The 19259-nt window shown below is 40.1% G+C and overlaps 2 protein-coding genes across 3 annotated transcripts in view; one reads left to right on the top strand and one right to left on the bottom strand.

The window, feature by feature from the left end:
* Positions 1 to 1073: 1073 nt before the first annotated feature.
* dbr1 (debranching RNA lariats 1) lies at positions 1074 to 13100 on the bottom strand. Of its 2 annotated transcripts, XM_083997050.1 has the most exons (10): positions 12891 to 13100; positions 11815 to 11939; positions 11639 to 11719; positions 10935 to 11020; positions 9489 to 9713; positions 8292 to 8369; positions 6989 to 7134; positions 4804 to 5008; positions 3191 to 3737; positions 1074 to 1928 (listed from the first exon to the last, which is right to left on the bottom strand). In XM_083997050.1, exons 1-10 carry the CDS (start codon positions 13085 to 13087, stop codon positions 1924 to 1926), a joined length of 1695 nt encoding a protein of 564 aa, XP_083853176.1. In that variant the 5' UTR covers positions 13088 to 13100; the 3' UTR covers positions 1074 to 1923. The 2 variants fall into 2 exon arrangements, with proteins under 2 accessions (XP_083853176.1, XP_083853175.1); XM_083997049.1 differs by lacking the exon at positions 1074 to 1928 and having other exon boundaries at positions 3134 to 3737.
* A 3438-nt stretch (positions 13101 to 16538) lies between these two features.
* Positions 16539 to 19259, top strand: part of armc8 (armadillo repeat containing 8) — a 29087-nt gene continuing 26366 nt past the window's right edge. Inside the window, exon 1 of the mRNA XM_083997048.1 lies at positions 16539 to 16635. Coding sequence (XP_083853174.1) covers positions 16591 to 16635 — 45 coding nt within the window. The 5' untranslated portion in view covers positions 16539 to 16590. The remainder of the gene's footprint in view (positions 16636 to 19259) is intronic.

Below are 19259 nucleotides of genomic sequence, written 5' to 3'. Positions count from 1 at the left end.
ATGCAATTAATCATTTGTTTTCATTATTCTGAATGTGTATGCCATTATGAAACCAAATAATTTCCAGGAGATTGTAGCTAGGTAGCCTACAATAGCGCATACAAAATGTGAATAAGACTGAATAAGTATTAAGATAAATATATTTCCATTTTCCATACTTTTCAACACCTGGAAATGTATAAAATCAAATTCCATATTATTCCATACTTTCCATACTTGCGTAGGAACCCTGAAGAAGTTAATGTTTTTACAGTTTGACTATTGCTTTATTTTGAAAAATGTCACTGCTTTATCTTGCAGTTAGACAAGACTTTTACTTTGAAACTACATTTCAACTAACTCTATATATTACTCCGCGGATCCACTGTTTGAGCTCGGTGCTTGTGCGTAGTAATACGGTTAGCGGTTGAGAAAATGTAGTTCCACAGTCAAATACTTTTGACGGCAACATAAAAGCGATGAAAAACTTTATTTCGAATATTTTAGCCGCTTTCTCCCGCTGTGAAGCAGCATTTTCCTTTAGCACAATATTTTCCTCAACTGTTCAGCTACTGTAGCTAATACAGCTTTAGACACAGCTGCAACTACGGCGCTAACTGTTGATACGATTGTGCGTAGTAATACGGTGGCGGTTGACAAAAATATAGTTCCAATGTAAAGTGGTGTTTGTCGACAAGATAAAGCTAAGAAAATGCTCTAGAAGATGAATCATAACAGTTTTTAAATCTCTTTATCTTGCTGACATACCCTTTGATTTGGAACTATATTTTCTCTACTGCTGCCGCATCACAATGGACAAGTGCACCTGCTGCGCTTTACTTACGTCCAACGGCGGATGATCGTCGTGATAGTTAACGGTTAGTTAGTCATCTACACTTAATTTATCGCTTTGTATTTCATTTTTTAATTATTACTTTGAAACCACATTTTCAGCCGTTTAACTACCGTGTTTGCTCCGGCGCTGAAACGGTCATCATGCACCGCACCTAGTTTCGCTTGTGCGTAGGAATACAGTAGTTCAACGGCTGAGAAAATGTAGTTCCAAAGAAGTAAAGGGTTGTTTGGCCGCAAGATAAATCCATGAATGAAACTGATTCAAATAAAACATTTAAAGTAATATTGGGTTATTTTCTGTGGGAATGTCTTTTTAAAAAGGTGATTAAAACACATCTTTTTTTTTAAAGCTGCTTCATCCACAGCAGCACAGGGACACAACAAGTAGAAGAACCTCACACAACCTCTTGTCAAATAACCTGAACTACCACATAATCAAGACATTTAGATCAAAACATAGTGAACTAATTGAGGGTCTCAAATTGGACTGTTTGGAGAGTAAAACACACATTTTCAATAGGTATTCAAGAAGCTCATAACATAAAATAAACTGCATTCACTTCCTCCTTCTTCGTTGATCACAGTCCGTTCTGTGTTCAGACTTGATTTCCCATCAGCACCTTCAGTTTGTACGTGTCAATAAAGCTGTGAACGGCAGGACGCTGATTGCTTTTCTTTCACTTGCCTCAGATAAGTGAAACAAAAGACTTTATTAACAAACAGCCACATTTTTATTATTAGTCCTTTTGAAGTGTTGTTTTTTTTTTTTTTTTTGCCATGTGGCTGTACAATGATGTGTGTGTGTGTGATGGCATTTATTCATTTCTTAAAAAAAAAAAAGGGTTATTTTTCATTTTTCCAGCCTCTTTAATCATTGCTATTGTCTTGGAAGTTACATGTACAAAAAAATTAAACACAGAGCTAAAAAAAAACAAAAAAACAACAAAAAATCTGTTCTCTAAAATTTTCTTGGTTTGATTAAAATATTTAAAAAAAAAGGCGATCACATTTTAACAAAGAAAGAAAGAGGGTGTTGTAGATATCTTTCTGTAGAAACTACTGCTGTCCTGTCACTGCTGCTGCTCTGTCTCAGGCTGGATATAAAACGATAAATTAAAGGGGAATTACCGTTTTTTTTTACAATCTGGACCTTATTTCTAGCATAAAATCCGATAATTTCCTCACCCAGATAACTTTGGTGTCATTACAAGTGGTTGTGATGAAATGAGCTGCAGCCGAGAGCCGCGTATATCCGTATAATGGAGTCTACTGGGCAGCAGAATGCAGCCTCTAAATACAGGGATGCAAACGGGTCAGGACCAAAAAAGAGAGGAATTTCCGGGGGGGGGGGGGGGGAGCGCTCACCATTAACAAATAAGTACATTACAATATCACGGAAAAGTCAATTTCCCCAACTAAGTATTGAGTGCATATAGATGGACATAGTTTTCAGAAGGCTCAACATTTCTATATTAAAAATGCTTAAAAAAAAAAAAACCTTTGCAATATTTCCATTTTGGAGATACTGATTTTTAGGTCTTCACTGAAAGTTAGTCATAATTATTACTATTAAAATAAACTGAATAAATAAAGACATGGGATGTTTCATTCAGTGTGCAATGGACATATAGGCCTATAATGTGTTAGTTTCACTTTAATTGAACACATTCCACATCGCGGAGGCGACGTCTTTAAGGCTTCCTTCACCTCTGAAACGGGGCAGAGCTCCGGTGCACAGCTCCACGGACATGCACCGTTAATATAATACATCCATGACATGCACGGGGGAAAAAACAGCGTCGCCGTCGCACCGACTGCACGCGGATACGCGCCGCTTTTAATGAGCGCGCACGTCGCGCGTCTACATTGGAGGTCGGCTGTTATCAGTATAATCAGAGACCATGAATGAGTTCGCCTCAGTTTCACGTGATTGTCACTGTCAGCCTGTTAGAAAAACATTTTACTGACCCCAGCTGAGACGCTGAGACGCTGAGACCCCCCCCCCCCCTCCCAAAAACAAAAACTCTTCGGATCTGAACGATTCACACAAGTCACCTAATTGGTCATGAAAAAAGCGAGTTTCGCTTTTCGGCGCGCTGTTTGCATCCCTGTTAAACGCTCAATCGCTCGTTTGCATTCACTTAAAATGTAAACTCGTCGCTCGTTCGAAAAACAAAAGGTCCGGTGTGAACGCAGCTTAATGACACCAGAGTTATCTGGGTGAGGAAATGATCGTATTTTATGCTAGAAATAAGGTCCAGATTGTTAAAAAAAAAAAAAACGGCAATTCCCCTTTAAATGTCGACTTTTTGGTTTTTTACAAATGAACAACACAGACTAAATAATTAATCCTCACACTCCTCGTCGTCGTCGTCCGCCGCCGCCGTGTAGATGACCTGGTTACGGCGTTTGATCCGGGGGGTGGGGCCTCTGCTGCCGGGGTTACTGGCCTCGTCGCTGGTGCGTTTCAGGATGCGTGCTGCGGCGGCCGAGGCGTCCTCGCCCTCGCCCTCGTCTCCGCCCTCGCAGCAGAGTCCCGGGCTTTCTGAGCGAGCCGGAGCGGCCGGGGTGGAGTGGGCGGGAGGAGGGAGGTTCATGGGGAGGGAAAGGCGAGTCGTCGGCGGCGTCGAGGCGTCGTCGCATTTGGGCTCGGGCAGAACCAGAGGACTCGGCGTGGAGATCTTCTCTGTCTTCGCCTCTGTTTTCGTCTTCCCCTCCTCTCCCTCCTCCTCCTCCCACTCGTCCTCTATCGTGATCTCGTCCGGGTTGAACGAGCTCGACAGTCCCGAGGTGTCGGTCGGATACTCGCTGGGCTCGTCCGCGCTCCCCACGCTGTTCCCGTCCTCGTCCTCGTCCTCCAAGCCGCCGCCGCCCTGAACCGTCCTCGGCCCGTCGACGCCCTCCTTGGTACGATGATTGTCAGAGAAATAATCACAGTATTAACGATTATCACGATTATTATTATGCATCAATACATTTCACAACGCTATGAATGTGTAAAATCAAATATGGTCAAAATATAGTTACATTACTAATCTCTTAAAAGGGATAGTTCACCCAAAATTGAAATTTCATTCACTCATTAACTCCTCCTCCTCATGTGGACTAAGGGCTGGGAGAAGTTTCAGAGTCCTCCGTGGCTTCTCTGAGTTACAGGGGGTCTCGGCGTAGCAGTGCATGTCCATATAACGGTTGCAAATGGATACCAACTGTCTTCGTCACAAAAAGACACACCAAAAAACATCCAAATACCTCCATGCTGCTCGTATGTAATGTCCGTCTTGTATTGAAGCCCCGAAATGCGAAATTGTTCCGAAAAAAATTAAATAAGTCTATATTTCAAGCTTGTTTTGTAGCGGAAGCTTCTCGAAGCTCCTCTTCCCGGTTCATCCAAATTTTGAGGTATTTGGATGTTTTTTGGTGTGTCTTTTTGTTACGAAGACAGTTGGTATCCATTTGCAACCGTCATATGGACATGCACTGCTACGCCGAGACCCCCTGTAACTCAGAGAAGCCACGGAGGACTCTGAAACTTCTCCCAGCCCCTAGTCCACATGAGGGGGAGTAGATAATGAGTGAAATTTCAATTTTGGGTGAACTATCCCTCTAATATAGGTCCAGTTATTAATGCCCCGGGGGAAGTGTTTGAAATATTTAAGTAGCCTAATTAATTGTCATGTATACCAAATGTTTAAGTTTATTTTAATCATTTTTTTTACAATACAAACGACACAGTAACATTTAAATTCCTACCAATTCAGTGTTACTTTAGATAAATGGACCAGTATCTGTGCATGTATTTATCTTTACTTTGGCACCACATCTGCCGATACGGTTCCAACATAATCTTTTTTTGGAAAGTGACGGTATTTGGGAATCCTTACGATTAACAATTAATTGTGCCGTTTAATACCGTGATTAATTGTGAAAACAAGTAATGGTAATGGTGACATCATATTGGATCCCTACCTGGGCGTAGATGTCGGTGAGGCCGAAGGTGGCGCAGAGCTCGGTGGTCTGGGGGTTGGTGCTGCAGCTGGGCGCGGCGTGGGGCTGCGGCCGGCCGGGGTCGTAGGGCGTCACGGTGCGGGTGAAGTTGTCCGGGATGGCGAGCTCTCCGCTGACGTCCTCCACCACCTGCATCATGTCCGCCTCTGACGCTCTGAAGTCCCACCTGCAACGACAACGACCACAACGACCACGTCAACATGTTTCAGTGAATCAAACATCCACAGCTACAAGATTATCACAACCAGAAGAAAAGAGAAACCTAAAAGTTCTGTCCTCGTACCAGTTTACAAGCAACAGGAACAATCAAATAACTGACGGTGTCCTCCTTTCAGTGGGTTAAAGGGATAGTTCAACATTTTTGCAAATTGGCCCATTGCCATAAATTCAGAGACTGCTTGATGAAAAACTGTCCCTGAAGGCAACGTGCATCAGCTGTTTTGCATGAATTTCCCTCTAAAACAACTCTGTGTGGTAACGTTGTGTTATTATCTCATAGCGTGGTGAATGTGCAGGTCACAACTTGTCCACCAGAGCGTTGTGGAGTTGTTGGATTGTGTATTTGATGAGTTTGATGAAGAGAAACCAAGAAATCCCATAATGAGCCTCCGTAGCGTAGCTCTGAGCAGCTCACGGCTCTGCTCCGCGGTTCTAAAAATAGCTTGCACCGACAATTAAAGGTAACGAACCTACTGCTAAAATGATAGGGATTATGGCAATGGGCCAATTTGCCAAAATGTTGAACTATCCCAACTATTTAACCAACTGTTAAATGTGCAGGTGGAAATATTTTGCCTTTCTATTATGTCTCAAATATATATTCCTGTAAAAATCAGTACATTTCGGATGCACGTGTCCTGAAGTCTCCTACAACAGGACAATGATCCAAAAACAGGCCAAAGAATTCACTCCACAGGAAACTTTAGTAACAACCCCCCCGGTCCCCTGAGCCTGAGCATCACTGACAATCTGAGTGTGTGTGTGTGTGTGTGTAGATCTTAAAAATGCTGTGTGAGCAGGACAAGACTAAAAATATCCCCCCTGACCTGAAATCATCTGTGGGGAAGAGAAGCTAAAAATTCCTAAAAAAATAAAAAGAAAGAAATCAAGAATAGCAAGAATCTGAGCTGCTATAAAAAGCGTTGTGCAAAGCTGTGATATCTGCAAGGAGGTAATTAAAAGGTACTGACCGCCGGGTGAGGAGGCGCCCAAACTTTTGCACATGACGAGTCCCAATTTAATAAAAAGTAACCGTGCATTAAAGGGATACGCCAACATTTTTTCTTCTTCGTGTCTTGCCTCACTCCCGAGTCCATGACCAGCAGATAGACACCATCCTTTCAACTGTGCGTGCAGTAACAAGGGAGATAGAGCCGTATCACCCGTAATTAGCTTAGCTCAAACACTGGAAGTGTATGGGTAGTGTTAGCCTGCCTCCACCTAAAGTCATCAGAGAAACTCTTCAGCAACTCTAAACGGAAACCGGCGGGCCGATCTTCGTCTCAGAGCTGACAAAACTCTCCGGTAAGGCATCTTGAGCGGTCAAATGCCGCTAACGGGACGAGATCGGTCAAAACGGAGGGTTCAAGCAAAGACGGTTTATTTTGGTTCAAGCTAGCTACATCGAGGGTAGGTTAGCTTCCTGTTTCAAAGTAAAAGCACAAATTCTATCGTCATGGTTTTCTCTATGTAAAGGGCAACGGGTGTTTTATTTTGTGAAAGTAACCGGAAGTGCGTTGGTCACAACGGCTAGCTTGAGTAGCGCCGAATTCGTCCGAACAAAATTGTAAACAGCTGGTATTTAGACAAATTAACGACACACTGCTGATCTAAACGGCTACTTTCTCACCTAAACATGTTTGAAATGTGGATAAAGTGATATATTTACAGAGTTTAGAGCTGAAATGAAATCAGCTTCTGACTGCTGATTTAGGCTCGGGTAGGAGGCAGGCTAACACTACCCATACACTTCCAGTGTTTGAGCTAAGCTAATTACGGGCGATACGGCTCTATCTCCCTTGTTACTGCACGCACAGTCGAAAGGATGGTGTCTATCTGCTGGTCATGGACTCGGGAGTGAGGCAAGACACGTAAAAAAAAAAAAAGTTGGCGTATCCCTTTAAAACTAACAGCACTGTCTCTGTACCGTTCGTGGAGGCCGTTGTTCTCCGGCGGGTTCCAGGGGTGGGCGGTCGTCCTCTGTAGCCGGTTCGTGGCTTTGAGGATGGCGAGCCACTCCGGGTCGTACTCCAGACCCTCGGACGAACCCGGTCTCTCTGGAACGTCCACAATCTGCAACAACAACAACAACAACAAAGTGTTTGTATCACTGCTGTTGTCGCTTCACCTTCAACTAGAGTTTTATCTCTCATCCCGTTTACACCTGGCATGACATCATGCGTCAAGCATTAAAGGTCCAGTGTGTAATATTTGTCAAGGTTTATTGGTAAAATCTGAATATAAAACGGAAAGGTGAAATATAGCTAGTGCTATTCCCCTCTGAGTCCGGGGTTAGCTGTTATCAACATCCGGGGTCTGTAGGTTGACCTACTGACCTCTGACCTGGATGATGTCATCTCTGAGCTTGTTGCTACCGCTAATGCTACTGTTTGTTTCTGCGTGTTTCCGACTTGTCAGAACAAAATGAGCAGCTGGATGAAGTTCAGCTTCCACAGGCTTCCTCTCCTCAACCTGGACTCACTAAAGCTCCGGCTAGTTGAGATGAAAATGGACCCGAATGCCGAAGCAGAATGATTATTATCAGAATGAGCCGTGCAGCGCTCAGAGATGACATCACCCAGGTCAGAGGTCAGTAGGTCAACCTACAGACCCCGGATGTTGATAACAGCTAACCCCGGACTCAGAGGGGAATAGCACTAGCCTATCACAACTAAATATTGGTGAAATGAAGGAGTTTCTCTGCAGATAATGTGTTATTTAGAGGCTGCATTCTGCTGCCCTGTAGACTCCATTATACGGATATATGCGGCTCTCGGCTGGAGCTCATTTCATCACAACCACTTGTAATGACACCAAAGTTATCTGGGTGAGGAAATGATCAGATTTTATGCTAGAAATAAGGTCCAGATTGTTAAAAAAAACGGTAATTCCCCTTTAATTTATCGTTTTATACCCAGCCTGAGACAGAGCAGCAGCAGTGACAGGACAGCAGTAGTTTCTACAGAAAGAGATCTACAACACCCTCTTTCTTTCTTTGTTAAAATGTGATCGCCTTTTTTAAAAATATTTTAATCAAACCAAGAAAATTTTAGAGAACAGATTTTTTGTTGTTTTTTTTGTTGTTTTTTTAGCTCTGTGTTTAATTTTTTTGTACATGTAACTTCCAAGACAATAGCAATGATTAAAGAGGCTGGAAAAATGAAAAATAACCCTTTTTTACGGTAATTATCCTTTAATCCCAGATGTAAACAAACTAAACATCCTCTCACCTGTAAGAACTCCCTGTAGGGCAAACATTTATCCAGAGACAGGAACTTGGTCACACGTGGAGCAGCTTTACCTTTAGGCTGAAGAGAAGAGGATTCACTCAGGTGGTGGGAAAACATTTGTATACAAGAAAACTTTAACCCAGACTTGTTAAAGAGGAACTATGCAATTTTTTTTACCTCAATTAAACAGCTTTGGAGTAATAGTGATGGTTAAATAAATGAAACATGTCTGATAGCTGGAGATAAAGTCCAGTGTTCCCTCCCTTTTAGTCTTTCTGACTAGTCGTAATTACATTTCGAATAGTTGGATTTTTCATTCAAGATATCTGTAATTCAGTGTTGCCTCGTCAAAAAGAACATTTCAGATCCACAACTACGTTCTTCCTATAGGACAAATGACGTCACTTTAACCATTCATGTGTTTGGGGTTTGTCATTACAGATATCTATAATTCAGTTGCAGATATCCGCTATGTGAATTATGGATATCTGTAACTGAATTATGACTAGTCATAATGCCATTTACAGATATCTACAACGTAATTTTGAATAGTCAAAACTTAATTTAATTACAGATATCTGAAAAGGGACATGTACAGCAGATATGTTTAATTGAGGTGAATTAAAGATATCTTGAACTGGAATTATGACTAGTCAGAATCAAATTGTAGATATCTCAAACTGGAATTAGTACTAGTCGTAATTCAGTTACAGATATCCGTAATTCACAGATGGATATCTGTATCTGCAACTGAATTGTAGATATCTGTAATGACAAACCCCCATACACATGAATGGCAAAAGTGATGTCATTTGTCCTCGGAAGAACATAGTTGTGGATCTGAAATGACAATTGCGGATAGGAAGAACGTAGTTGTGCATGACAGAAATGCATTTAGGGGTCAAAAATGACCGGAATTCTCCTTTAAAAGCCAGAATGGAAATGTGTTGCAGATATCTGTAATTCAATTAGAGTCAAATAGAACATTAGATTGTTTTTTGTGGTTGAAAGAATTGCCCCCATACTTTAGCGTTGTGACTATCCCTAGCGCCGGGTAGCCATGGTGTAACTCTGGTTTTGCATCAATTTTAGTCGCGTTTTTTGCCATACCAGACTTGAATTGTTCCTCTTTAAAACTCTGAAAACCAGCGGCTTAAATTGACACCAGCAGTAAAAAATCCCAGCTGCCATTCTCACCGGATGCTGCATGACGGCAGCAAACTTGACGTGCAGGTGAGCAGAGAACCAGTAGCTGGGCTGCAGGTGGGCCAGCAGCTCCTCGGCTGCAGGACTTCCCAGAGTGTTCGACTCCACCTCCTGACGCAGGAACTTCTTCTTCCGCAGCAGCTCCCCCGTGCTGCCGTAGTAGTAGATCCCCCGAGGCCAGTCGTGGCTCATGAAGATGTCCACGGGCATCTGGATCTGAGAGGAAAATACACGTTTATGAATTAATATCTATAGTTATTCCATAGATCAGTGGTTCTCAACTGGTGGGTCGGGACCCAAAAGTGGGTCGCGGACCCGTTCTGGATGACAGCTGGTCAAAAAAGTAAAGAATATTTAATGCACATCTGATGTTGGACATGTCTTTTATTTTTGTAAAATAACTTATTTTGAAAGGCACGAGACACGTGAACACATGCAGTTGTAATGGTCCTCCTCAGTTTCTTATTATTTGCTCCATTTGCTCTGAATGCAAAGATATCAGTTTCTTATTAATGTGGCCTGAATGCAGTGAGTCTTGTTTTGTTTTGTGGGTCTTTATTTTGTGCAATTTGATATTTATTCACTTTTGTGAATATGCTCTGAATGCAGAGATGCATTAGAAGTCAAATATATCGTTTTGTTGGTCTCCATTTTGTGCAGTTTGATATTTTTTTATTCACTTCCGTACATGCAGTTGTCATGGTCCTCCTCAGTTTCATTCATGTGCTCTGAAATGCACTTTGCTCAATAAAGGGCAAAATGAGTTTTTAAAGGCTTAAAAAAAATAAATCTCGGTTTGAATTGTATAAAAGTGGGTCGCGACTTAATGACCATGGGAAAATGTGGGTCCAAGAGTGAGACTATAGTTGAGAACCCCTGCCATAGATAACTCATTTTCATTTTTCATTTTGATTTATTCCATTCATGGTGTACATTCTACACATGGTTGCACATATTTACATACAAAACATAGTCACCATGAATGAAAAGGAGCAGGATGAAGAAAAACTTATAGAACCTGTCCCTCTCTGTTGTTATAATTACATTGGCTTACTTCAACACCAATATTATTCTCTATTTCAAAATATTAAAGATTATGAAACATAGTAGTGACAAGAAAACAAACAAAATAGCAGTGGACACCACTCGTCTATCTATCTTTACTTTTTTTCCCCTTCCTTTTCTCTTTCTTTTTTAAACATTTTCTTAAACTGAGACATACTTGTACAACTTTTGAATTCCTTGCTTTGTGAATGCCACAGTTTTACACCTGCAACAGAAATACACATTTGTTTTAAGCTTTTTAGCCTTGCAAATGTATGTTTAAACTCAAGCTTCAGTCTGTTGTCCCCTTCCTCCAGTTTGAACAAGTTTTGTAAATGTTCTGGTAATGATCTGTTCTTTGCTTAAAACATAGAACAACAAGCTGATATTTACCTGTTTTAGTTTGAACACCTCGATGTTTCGGATGTGATAGACGCTGCGAAGAGTGTCAGGGTTGTATGGAGGGAACTCGTAGTGACCTGAGAGAGCACACAGTCCTTATAAACACACTAGGGATGTCACAATTACTTGTTTTCACAATTAATCGCGGTATTAAACGCCACAATTAATTGATCGCAAAGATTCCTAAATACCTTCACTTTCCAAAAAAAGATTATGTATGAACTGTGTCGGCAGATGTGGCGCCAATGTTAAAGTAAATGCACAGAACTGGTCCATTTACCTAATGTAGCACTGAATTGGTAGGAGTTTAAATGCTAGAGTGTCATTTGTAATAAAAAAAAAAAGATTAAAATGAACTTAGACATTTGGTATAGTAGATGACAATTAATGACTTGAATATTTCAAAACACTTCCCCTGGCGGATTAATAATTGGTCATATTTTAATAGATATTTAAAATATTTTATAATTAGTAATGTATATTTTAACTATATTTGATTTTACACATGAGTAGTGTTGTGAAATTAATTAATGCATAATAATCGTGATAATCGCAATACCGTGATTATTTCTCTGACAATAATCGTACCAAAAAAATAATAATATAATCGTGACATCCCTAAAACACACTGCAGGTTGTGTTTAATTTAATCTGATTTGATGATTTAAACCATTCAGGCCGTGATAAAACTCAACCTTTTCTGTAGTCGTGTGATTTGAAGATCCCCGACAGGCCACCGATCCTGATCCCTTTGTAGCGGATGACTCCAGCGTAACCTGAGGAGAGGAGGACACATGGTGGTGAAGTCAGGCCTGGTGATAACAACAGAAAACAAATTAACAGGCAGAGTGAAACATCTGCGTGTATCTACCTAGATAGTAAATGTTGGGGGCCACCCAGCCTCCGTAGGGAAGCTCCTGCAGGTGGTTGGAGGCCTCGTGGTTTCCTCCGATGAAGATGGTGAGGACCGGAGCCTTCTTCTCTCCAGAGTAGTATCTGCAGCGGAGAGAGGTGGGACACTACAGGTGAATAGGGTAAAAAATTCAACTAACAGATATCAGCATGAAACTTCCCAAGTTTATCACTCACATTAAGACACTTATTTTTTGTATTACAAGTTTTGTCAAATTTTATGTTTAAATATGTAAATGAGGCAATATCTGATGAAATATGCGCTAATTTGCATATATTTCCAGAACAGAAATCTGAACAATGGATGAAGCTACTTTCAAAATTCTTGTTTTATATTGTTTACATATTAGAGTCAGAAGTTTTTACAGAGGAGGATTTTGGATATCTCTTTTTATCACTCTGTAAATGAGAAAATACTGTCACCAGCCCTAAAAAATTTTAATTAATTAATTTTAGCCTGTTTTTAGGAATAAAATGTTGTATAAATGAGGCTGTGAATGATATATCAACAATCCCCTCTGTAAAAACCTTCAGAATATAGACAGGAATAAAACTGGAAGGTTTGGTGTCTGAAGCTCAGAGTCTGAGGAAAAACCCATTCTGAGAAAACGGCCTTTAAAGACTTGTACTGTAAAATTCCATAGATTGTTAATGTAAATCGTACTTTTACGATTGGTTGCGGATACAAAGGAAATGACAATTTTTGGAGCCTACATCATTGTTCAGGAGAGAGAGAGCTTTACAATGATACCTGATATGACATGGGTCAGAATAACAAGCACAGCACCGTATGTCAAAGTAGCATGTTAACTTTTAGTGAATTTAGGAGAAATCTACCGACGAAAGAGACAAAATGAAATAAAATAAAAACCTTAATGTGGATTTTCTACCGTATCTTTAGATTTTTCTGAAAGAAGACATGTTAAGGAAGAAAACTAGCCCAAAAACAGTGTTCTTGCCTGTAGTGTCTCGCCTTACATGTTTTAACTCATATTTTATAAAGTTTTAAACGTGATAACGAGGAGGAGAACTGACTTGTAGAAGGTCTGCATGGTTCTGTACTTGGCCGGCACCGCCATGCACTTCATGTCCCCCTCGTTCCTGACGGCCTGGAAGTCTCCGCAGCAGAGCAGCAGGTCCACCTTCACCCCTTCCTTCTTCTCCAGGTAGCCGATGGTCTCGTAGATCTTGTCCAGCTCGCCATGGCAACAGCCCTCGACCGCAATCTTCATGCTGCAGCTGCACGGGGGGACGGGGGGGAGCTGCAGAGTCAAAATCAAACAGTCGGCAGTGATTTTGTTGGTTTGTACGACTAAAAACACTGGTGATCTTCTATTTTCTAGAGATTTGTTCCTTCCTGTTATGATTCAGACACCTGAACTTTGTGTGTCGACCCATTTTTTGCAGGATCGGGTACGTTGATCAGTATCAAAACATCTCAATCATATTTTCACTGTCGCTCTGCTTTTATGGAGTCAGTCTGTTTTATGTGTCTTTATCTTACTGTTCATGCTTTTTATGTCTGTGTTTTGCTCTGCATGACTGTTACGTGTTTTATAATGTTTGTTGTCGACTATACATTGTCCTTGTCTATATTTTATCAACATTTTTATCTAATTTTATTGTTTGCATGTACCTCCTTCCTCTTCTAATCTGTTTTAGGTTGACTTGACTTAGGCACATCTACAGCGATGTTAATTATAATAAAAAAAGTCTAATTCATACATGACAGAGCTGCAAAATGCCAGGTAATAAATGTGTTAATTGGTAACTGTTTTAATTTCATTTCATTTATTATTTGCTCCAATCCTAGGATTTGAAAGGAGCAGGATGAAGTAAACATATAATACCAGCTTTTTCCCTAAAACAAAAGAACACTTACATCAGATGACATGCCAGTTGACAGCCAACAATATAGAAATAAAAAATAAAAAATGAAATAAAATTCACAGCCAATACCTTTAATCACATATTTCTTTATAAATTCGCCAACTTTTTCTTATCTACCCTCTAAAACTGAAGACATTTGGACAACCTTTCTCTTACGCTTAAAGGGATAGTTCACCCAAAATTCAAATTTCACTCATTATCTACTCACCCTCATGTCAACTAAGAGCTGTGAAAATTTTCAGAGTCCTCCGTCCCTTCTCTGAGTTACAGGGGGGTCCGCGCAGCAGTATTTGTCCATATAATGGTTGTCAATGGACACCAACTTTCTTCGTCCAAAAAGACACACCAAAAAACATCCAAATACCTCCATACTGCTCGTCTGTAATGTCCCTCTTGTATTGAAGCCCCGACACGAGAAACTGTTTCGAAAAAAATTTAATAAGTCTATATTTTAAGCTTGTTTGTAGCGGAAGCTCCCAGTGTCTCAGTTCACTGCTCTTCCTGTGTCAGTGCAAATCTCTCATGATTTGCACTGACCGGTGGAACAATTTCTCATGTCGGGGCATCAATACAAGAGGGACATTACAGACGAGCAGTATGGAGGTATTTGGATGTTTTTTGGTGTGTCTTTTTGGACGAAGAAAGTTGGTGTCCATTGACAACCATTATATGGACAAATACTGCTGCACGGACCCCCCCGTAACTCAGAGAAGGGACGGAGGACTCTGAAAATTCTCACAGCTCTTAGTCGACATGAGGGTGAGTAGATAATGAGTGAAATTTGAATTTTGGGTGAACTATCCCTTTAACACCCACCACAGAAATACATTTGTTTGAACTTGGTCCTTACCATTTGACATTTGAAATTACATTTTCTTCTGTGACTAATATCTTGTGAAACTCAAACACAATACTTCTGCAGATTTCCAAGTAATTATGAATGATTATTTTACTTTTAATGCCCAAAATTTTACTTATAAATATTTTATAAGATCTTTTTCAACGTGATATGAGACACAGATTCTGGGGAACTGTGATGGACAATTAGATTAATTTCTGGATTTTAATAAATAAAACGAAAACATAACTCAACTGCAGCTGTAGAAAGAACAAACTTTCTCTGTGTTGAGTTACTGAGTGAGGATGGAGAGGCTGGTGCACATGAACTTAACCTGATATCACTTTAAACACATTAAATATTCAGAGATGCTTTGAAAACTTGAGACAGCAGAGCAGTTTTTTATTGACTATATTGACTCATTTCTGACACATGTGAGTCCAGCTACACGGCCTGTGTATATATGTGGTCTGCTCCGTGTATTTAGCTCTAGTTACAGCTCGTTATTATCAGAAACTTATTATCAGCTAAAACCAAACAGCAACAGAACAGAAAGTGGTAGCGAGCTAATGCTAAAGCTAACCAAACAGTGTTAGAAAATAGAAACTCTTGCTCCTAAAACACGGAAACAACACAACAGGTTGGACAAACTGTGGACTTACGGTGATGAATGAAGAACTGGAGAGTGTGTGTCCGGGTTTTTAAAAGGCTGTAAACTCACAAAACGTTTCTGAAATGCATGTTTATATCGTCGTTGCAGCTTCGGCACAAGACACGAGAGAATGAATTTTCCCACCTCGCGTCTGTCAGTGACTGCGCATGCGCCGTGCGTCACAGCCTTACGTAAAAACGGCTGTGAGATCACCGGCAGCAGATTCGACACAAAAAATACATAAAATACATTTTAATTCATGTTTACGCATTGTTTAGTCTTTTTTTTTTTGAGGATTAAAAAAAAAAACTGTCACAATACAGGTGAAAATTAAGTGCAGTGCAAAAGTGCAAAAAAACAAAAAGGGGGATTTATTAAGTAATAGATAAGGTGCGAATTGATACACTGATTGATATTAGGCATTTTAATTCAACATAAATCGGAGTAGCTAAATAATAATAATACAAAAAATAAAGAAATCGTAAAAATAAAAAAACGCTATTGTTTCTTGTCTTCAAGCTGTTTATTTATTTTTGTACTATATTAATGTGAATAATAGTGACAATTAGAAATCAATAATAGAAAACATGTCAGCGAAGATGGTTTTTGAAAAATACATATTTTAAATCATCATCATCATCATCATCATCATCATCATCATCATTTATTTGTCATTGCCATAAATAACAACGAAATTCCGTTGGAGCATACAACCATACATAGTGAAAAGTGCATAGTGCAAAAATGTGCAGTGGTGCAGAAAATTAATAATCACACCTGAAGTAAACTGAACGTGCTCATAATCGATAATCAATATAATTGTGCACTGGTGGCATTGATACCAATGTGAAAAGGGGGAAAAATTTTCGCAAAACGCCATTAATCAGATTAAAAATGGATTTGTTTTACTGTGGTTTGCATGGGACAAGTTGTTGTGTCGAATCTGAGCCTGATCGAGACTTCACCTACGTCACATTTATAAACAAAATTTACCTCATTGACAAATCCACGGTCTGTGACAGCGTCAACTTAGCCGCTGTTGTTTCTCTTTGAATATCTGCTGCTGTTGCTGCTAGTGGAGACACTTCACTTCACTTCAGCACCACGCACACAGGATAAAGATAATTAACAGTTTTTATTTTGTTTTTTATTATTATCGGAGCTGCTGCAGCTGCAAACCGAGCCGCAGTTGTTATTACTTTTCTTTTTCTTTTTCTTTTTCTCCCCCCCTTATCTTTTTCTTTTTAAAAGCCGCTCTCTCCACTACAGCTGCTCTGGAGGGGGGGACGCGGGGGGCGGAGTGTCTGCAGACTGCTGCGCCGATTGGGGCGCTCGATCGGGGGAAGAGACCAGAGATGGCGTGCTTGTTGGAGGCCCCTCTCCGCATCAGTGTGCTGTCTGTGAGTGTCGCTGCTCTCATGGTTTCCTACTAGACAACTAGACAAGTGTCGCGGTGTGAGATTTAAACGCCACGTTGACTTGACTCCCACCGGTGGGATTTAAACCAGTCAAACTGTGCAGGTTTCTGTCTGTTGTTCTTGTTGTTAGCCCTGCGAGCTAACAACTTCACAGGGCTTTTTTGCTTGCAACATGTAGCAGCGGTGGTGGTGGTGAAGCCTACGTAGCTGCTGGTGCGAACGTTTTATACTCCGACTGACCTTGCGCGGGCGGGTACATTCCTTTAAAAAAAAACATGTGGGAGAGGAAACGCGTGGTTATGAATATGTTAGACATCTCATTTTAATTAATTTATATATTATTATTTAAAAATAATAATAGGATAAAATAAAAATAATTAGCACTGATTGGATGTTTTCAAGCTCTAAATATGTTATGCATTTTGTAGTAATCAGTGTAGTCTATGTGATGTGCAGGTATACCCACTTATAATGCATTAAAGCAGAAGTAAGTGGAATATTTGTGTTAATATAAGTCTTAAATAGTTATATCTTCCGACACACGGGTCTGTCAGTCACTCTGCTCTGCTGTAAGCCGAGGAGAAAACTTTCCTTGTATCCTACAACCTTTATCCAATGAGGAGAGATAACGGCGGTATTCCTAAACACATGTGGGAGAAGAAGCGCGTGGTTGTGAATACGTTAGGCATCTCCTTTTATTTCATTTATATATTATTATTTTAAAAAATTAAATTAAATAGAAAGAAGAAGCACTGATTTGATGTTTTCAAGTTCTAAAATATGTTATGCATTTCGTAGTAATCAGTGGTGTATTCTATGTGATATGCAGGTATATTTTATATACAGTCTATGAGGTATACCCACTTAAAATGCATCAATATTTCACTCAAGTATTATTTCACTACTTATTATTCAGGTTCAGGTTACTTTATTGATACCCAAGGGTAAACTAGTTTTGCAGTCGAGAGTCGAAACAAGCGACAGAAATCAAACAATCAGAATCAGAATATTCACCAACGTTATACCTAACAAAACTATATAACTGTAGTCAATGTCAGGGTGAGAAAGTTACATAGGAGTCTAGAGGCATAATGTTGTTGAAATTGCACACATTTTCCTCAAGAGATTTCAAGTTGTGCGTAATATGTGATGTAAAATGATAGTTTATTCAATGTAAAACATCTTAATGATGTATGTCTTTGCTCTAAAACTAAGGGAAATGTTTATAGTTGCACTGTATGTGGCCCCTGAACTAAAATTAGTTTGACATGCCTGATCTATGTGATACAGGTGAACAGTGTACCGACTACAACAAATTAGACTACACCACTGGTAGTAATCTCACAAGTCATGGGAAAATGCCAATTTGTCACCTGTAGTTTCATGAAAATAGGTATTGAATGCCATCTTTTTTGCAGTACAAGGAAAGCAGAGCGAGTCTCTGTCGATCAATGCGTCCTGCTTTTCCACAAAAACACAATGTTGCTGAATCCCCCAAGGAAAAAAAAGGAAGCATTTATTTTTTGCATGTCTAGGAAACGTGTGTGTGCATATTGCTTCCTTTTTATTTCAATTTAGGTGGATTATAATGAGTGTAATAATAGCTCTTTGTCCGATTCCATTCAATGGAAATTACAAGTATATTGTTCATACTGCCAACAACTGTCTTGCAAGTTGGGACCTACTTTTACTGAGACTATAAAATAAGCTGTTTTATCCTTTAAACAAAAATGGGTTAGTGGATTAGTGCCCGCCCGCCCCGGTCGGTGTGTAAAGTGAACAAAACCGAGCGCCCCCAGTAGCTGTCAGTGTCACATTCGGAATGAGTTAGCAGCTAACTGCTAAGTGACAGTGCTGCTGTCACCACTGAAACAGTCCAAACACGTTTTCTTTTTAAAAAACGCTAAACGCAGAGTGAAAAAACACAGTTACAGGACCGAGCTTTATATTCCAGCTGTTTAATATCACTTACTCGCTCCTCATCGCTGCAGTTGGCCAATTAATGACAGTAGCAAACACTACACTGTTGCTACGGCTAGCTGCTAGCTAACCACTAGTTAGCATACGGTGAAGCTAGCGATGGCTAACGCCGCTCAATGGAAACGAGCTCTGTCAGCAGCTTAAAGTCCAGGAAATAGTTAGTATGGTGTTTTTAATTTATCCCAATCAGGTGACGGAGGCCTACAGGTGTATCTGGGTCAAAGTTGGCATCAAACTGGCTGCAGGAAACGAGCTTACTCAGGATCACACTAGTAGTGAAACGCCCCCACGCCAGGTCCATGCAGAAGGATCACTGCTGCAGAACAGACCATAATTACCCCCCTTTTTGATCATGAGAAGTCCAAGTTGTGTTATAATATAGGCTATGTGCTGTAGCTACAGTGGCATCATGCAAAAGTTTGTCCACCCCTGGTTTAAAATGAATGTTACTGTGAACAGTTCAGCAAGTGGAAGATGAAATGATTTCCAAAATGCATAAAGTTACAGATGACACATTCCCTTTACATTTTAAACTATATTTTTGTCCTGTTCATCTTTTACATTTTCAAAACAACATTTAGGAGGTCATTTGTTCCTGCTGCAATTGTGTTATACAATAGCCTACT

The sequence above is a fragment of the Trachurus trachurus genome (assembly GCF_905171665.1).
Source record: "Trachurus trachurus genome assembly, chromosome: 21".
NCBI classification, from domain to species: domain Eukaryota; kingdom Metazoa; phylum Chordata; class Actinopteri; order Carangiformes; family Carangidae; genus Trachurus; species Trachurus trachurus.
Note: the sequence above shows the minus strand (reverse complement) of the source record. Positions and strands in the feature narration are given on the sequence as shown.